Here is a 4739-nt window from a genome sequence, read left to right on the forward strand (position 1 = left end):
CATAATACATTTGCAGAAACAGAAATCAGTGGTAATCAATGGTCGGTCTTACTATTATTGATATTAGTATTAATATCATTATTATTGATAGCTTCTTTTTATTTCTGTGAAAATGAAATACAAATTTCTCTGCAAGGGTATTTCACACTATACAGACTTAGCAAAACATGCTTTGGAAAACACCATACATGAATGTACATCTGATTCACAGCTAATGGGCTACAAACAGGAAAAACCTAACATAATAAACAGAACAATTAAATGACATTAAAAAAAAGAGTTAAAATAAATAAAACTGACGAGTGGAGGGAGAGCAGTGAGTCATACCAGTCTGCTCACAAGAACCTCATTTTCTGCCAGATCCTGTGTGAAAATTGTCTTCAAGTGTATGCATGTTTGTGTGTGTGTGTGTGTGTGTGTGTGTGTGTGTGTGTGTGTGTGTGTGTGTGTGTGTGTGTGTGCGTGACAGAGACAACAGTAGGATTGTTCAGCATCCCTCCGCAGGACAAGAACATCTTTCTGAGACACGCCTATAGCTGATTATGCAGACTGCAGACAACAGAGCTCACGTGTTATACAATTAAGGTGACTTTCACACTGTATGTGAATGTGCTGCAGTTTCCATGAAAGACCATTCTTGCAATATCTTAAGGATTATATACTGTAAAATACAGCATAAATATTGTTGTCCGTTTAGTTTTGGAATACAATTTTGGACAAATTTGTCTTTAAACTCTTCTCCATTTTAATGCGTTTTTTTAAAACAAAAAAACCTATGCTTTAATATTTTATGGTATAATAGTGATGTTATATCTTATAATGACTGTTAAACAAAGTTGTTCCCCCCCCCCCCACCCGTTATCGCCTGATGACCCTTCATAACCATCAAGTGGAAATCACTGCACTTTGGCACCAAAAATCTCCACCAAGGCCAAACTGAAATAAATAAATAAATAAATACCATTTAAAATGACAAAATATTTGATCTATTTCAGCAGATGAAACCATGAAAGCATTTTCAAACATTTACATTTTTAAAGGTTTCTTTTTGTTTCTTAATTACATAAAAGCACTCAGATTTAGTTACACATTTGACTGAACATGAAATGAAGTCAGACACCGTCTCATACATCAAACTCAGAGACAACATAAAAAGACATTTAATGCAGACGAATGACTGCGAAAGATAAACGCAAATATACAAAAATCTCCTGTATGTGATATGATAAAAAAAAAAGATTATGTTCTTCAACTGCACATGAATACATTTAACATTAAAACTAATTACTTTTACTGTAGCAGCCAGAGAATAAGTTTGTGATTAAAATCCTCCAGGTTACTTCGAATTTAGGTGTGCGCTCTGAAATACCTTCTGACATTATTTACAGATGGATTCAGATGGTGCGCCAACTCAATGCTTTCAAAATAACCTGGTGCGTGTGTGTGTGTGTGTGTGTGTGTGTGTGTGTGTGTGTGTGTGTGTGTGTGTGTGTGTGTGTGTGTGTGTGTGTGTGTGTGTGTGTGTGTGTGTGTGTGTGTGTAAAAGTGTGTGCGTGTGTGAGACTTGCATACTAAAAGGAGGCAAGTCAGTGTCGGCATGACGAACGGTTGCTAAGCAGTGGTGGTTGCTAGGTGCTGGAGGGGGGGAGGGGGAGGCAGGTTTGCAGTCAGTGATGGAATCTGAGGGTTTACCTCTTGTTTTCGTGTGTGCATGTGCTGGATGCAACAGTTTCAATATTGATGCTGCAGTGAGGGGAGGACACAATTTCTACCGCAACGTACACCATCAGAAAAAAGGGGGTACATAAAAGGGAAAAGGTGCATCTTTATCAACACAGAAGTCATGTTTGATATGCAAGACAGGTTAGTGCAATAGCAGTCACCGATTTAAAGACTTTCATGTTGTGAATCGTTTTTTGTTTTTTTAATGTAGCAAATTATTCATTAAAAAAAAAGGCACACATATCTGTCTAGCGGTGTCAGATCCAACAATGGAAGAGTGACTCATTTATCTCCCCATGCAGAATCATCCAGGAAAGCTGTGGAATATCTGGCAGAGGAACAGACAGAGAGGAAGCAGAGCACTCCTCGGCTTTCCCCAGGACGATTACTGTATTAGACGCAGCGTGGGAGGGGGGAGGAGGGGAGGAGGAGGGGGGGGGGGGTGGCTCGCAGTTTGCTGGCTTCCCTCTTCCGATTTTCTCCAGCTTTTTTCCCCCGCACATTCCAGACAGGTATGCTGCGCTCACCAGTTTCGGTCTTTAGTGTTCAGTTGGTGCATCATGAAACGTACTGTGCGCGTCCCCTAGCTGGCCTGATCCAGCCGGGTGAAGGAGACGGTGGAGGGGTTGGCGGGGCGAGACACGGGCAGCCATTTGTACTCGAGGTCCTGCGACGGAGGGTCCAAACACCAGTCGTAGCGCTTTAACAGGTACATGCACGCTTCCTGGCAACAAAAACATACAAATACGGTTTTCTGGATGCGTCATATTTTTGTCGTCTTCGCTGCATTTACAAAAACTTAACTGATTTCGGGCTGCGAGCTGCAGGGGTATAAGTGCCAATTTCCCAAATTTTACATCGGAGCAAAAACAAAATGTTAAAGTAGAAGGCACTTGGCAGAGCCGCAGCCTCCGCCAACGCCGAGTAAGACTCCAACTTGCAAAGCTACAGCCTCCACAGCACTTTACGCCTGTTGGTAGGCTGCTTTCCATGTTTGAAAATAGCAACGTGATACCTTTCAGCAGCCAAGCTTCAACGGAACATTTAGTCCTTTGGACGTAGTCGAAGGCAGCAACTCACACTTTCTGAGAATCAAAAATGTTCACTTGACATACCCATCTGTCAGTGTTCATTTGACCATATGGTGGAATTCAACAAAAACGGTCTCCTTTGCTTTTATGAAAAATCTGATATTTAATACAATTGAATTGAAATGAATGAATTTCTTCTCTACATACTAAGTGACTCTAGGTCCATGGCTGGTGATGTCACAGCCAACGCTCCTCATTGGCTTATCCTGTCGTCATAGAGCCGACCAACAGAAATGTCCCAGCCTCACTCCACATTATGAATGAAGGTTTTACTGATGGTGGGGGAGGAGCATGATGAATGAACGGGGAAGGATGAAGGGAGGAAAAGAAGTCAGTGGATAGAGGAAGGATGATGGGTGTGGGGGAGGGGAGGAAGGAGGACAGGGGAAGGATGAAGGGAGGCGATGAGTCACATCTCTGACCTAGATCCCCATGGTCTACTTTTTCCTCTGGTCATGCCCCTCCTCTCTCTGTGTGTGTGTGTGTGGGGGGGGGGAGTGTGTGTACGCGTAAGTGTGTGTGTTGGCACATGCAAATGGTCAGCCTGCTGGAACCCAGTCAGGTGTACTTTAAAAACCCAGCCTTTTTTTTATTTATATTTTTTTTTAAATTTTTGCTATAACAAAGCAGGAAATGTGGTTTAACGCGTCATAGGGCTGAGAATGAATATTAAAATGATGTTATTAAAAATGACGTTGATTTAAAAACATAATCGTAATTTAAAAAAAGAGTTTACTCTTAGAATCTGTTCACAAAGCATTGACTTTTATTGATTGACTGCCAGAACATCTATCTTAGAAAAGGGGCAAGGATCATCCCATCACTATGGATGACATCATTGATCAGTCAGGTGATTAGTTTGTGTCGACAATCTAAGGAAAATATCCAATAAAAGGATGAACAAGATTGGATTTAATTAAGAATTCAAAATTCTATTTAATATTTTCTTTTGAAGTTAAATGTTTTGAAATTAAATTACAATACAATTACAAATGTACAATATGTACTGACCCTGTATATATTGTACAGTAGGTGAGCACCGTGCAATCTAATATAATAGCTAATGGTAGTAATTCCTTGTTTTTTTTTTGTTTTATTATTGAGGTCGTAGTGAGTGGTGGTGTACCGGACTACGTGTGCCTTGTAAAGTGTTCCTAATATTTGACCCTCCCCATGTATGTCATATTCATGTATATCGGAGAGCAAGTGTATGAGAGCAGTGTTTGGTCCACATTACCCCACACATGCCACTTCATAATGAATACAAGACGAGCAGCTGGTTATCTTGAATAAATAATCCCTTTTCAAATAATGAGATATGATTGTCCTGCTCAACAATGAGGAGAACTACACCTGAGCTCGATTCAATCACGTCCGAGATGTACAAAGACCCATGAATGTGTGTGTTTTTGTGCGGCGCATTGAGCAATCCCTCACAGTTGCATTTCGGACAGCTTGCCGTGACACCCCTAGGTGTGTTGCCGGTTTTGCTCAGAAGCATGAATAGATCATGTCTCGATGACTCAAAATCGACACATAGGTTAATTAGCGTACTCTGAGCGTATGCGTTAATAATCTGACTCAACGGACGTCGGTTGCCGAGATCAGTCATTCATTGGCTGACTAGTCCAGTCTGCCTCCTTCCCTCTGCTCTCTCATCTTCTGGCCTTGTTCAATGAGAAACAGCAACAATATGCATTGAGCCACAAGATCACTGATTACCGGCTAAAATAAAACCCTGTTACGTTATGGTTGTTACATTTTAAGCATTTGATGTCACAATACAGGCGTCATGATTGAATCAGTTTTCAAACACACACACCTTCTAACAAACAGAAATGATCCAATCATTGTTTAACACAGGACTCCTGCAGCTTTGACTATCTGTCTAATAACTCACCTCTGGCAAAATCCATCACACAACAA

General features: G+C 41.0%; 1 protein-coding gene and 1 long non-coding RNA gene across 3 annotated transcripts in view; one reads left to right on the top strand and one right to left on the bottom strand.

Moving 5' to 3' along the window:
• Nucleotides 1-857: 857 nt before the first annotated feature.
• LOC138624412 (uncharacterized) overlaps nt 858-4739 on the bottom strand; it is a 24212-nt gene continuing 20330 nt past the window's right edge. The window contains exon 11 of the mRNA XM_069704609.1: nt 858-2446. Coding sequence (XP_069560710.1) covers nt 2306-2446 — 141 coding nt within the window. The 3' untranslated portion in view covers nt 858-2305. The remainder of the gene's footprint in view (nt 2447-4739) is intronic.
• The window catches only part of LOC138624447 (uncharacterized), a 5603-nt gene continuing 3032 nt past the window's right edge, over nt 2169-4739 (top strand). For both annotated transcript variants that reach the window (XR_011311152.1, XR_011311153.1), the window contains exons 1-2: nt 2169-2234; nt 2310-2431. This is a non-coding gene — a long non-coding RNA (uncharacterized lncRNA). The remainder of the gene's footprint in view (nt 2235-2309; nt 2432-4739) is intronic.

Source organism: Brachyistius frenatus, unplaced genomic scaffold, assembly GCF_029030835.1.
Source record: "Brachyistius frenatus isolate BFR_SWC_R1_liver_20210118 unplaced genomic scaffold, ASM2903083v1 Contig_3, whole genome shotgun sequence".
Taxonomy (NCBI): Eukaryota; Metazoa; Chordata; class Actinopteri; family Embiotocidae; genus Brachyistius; species Brachyistius frenatus.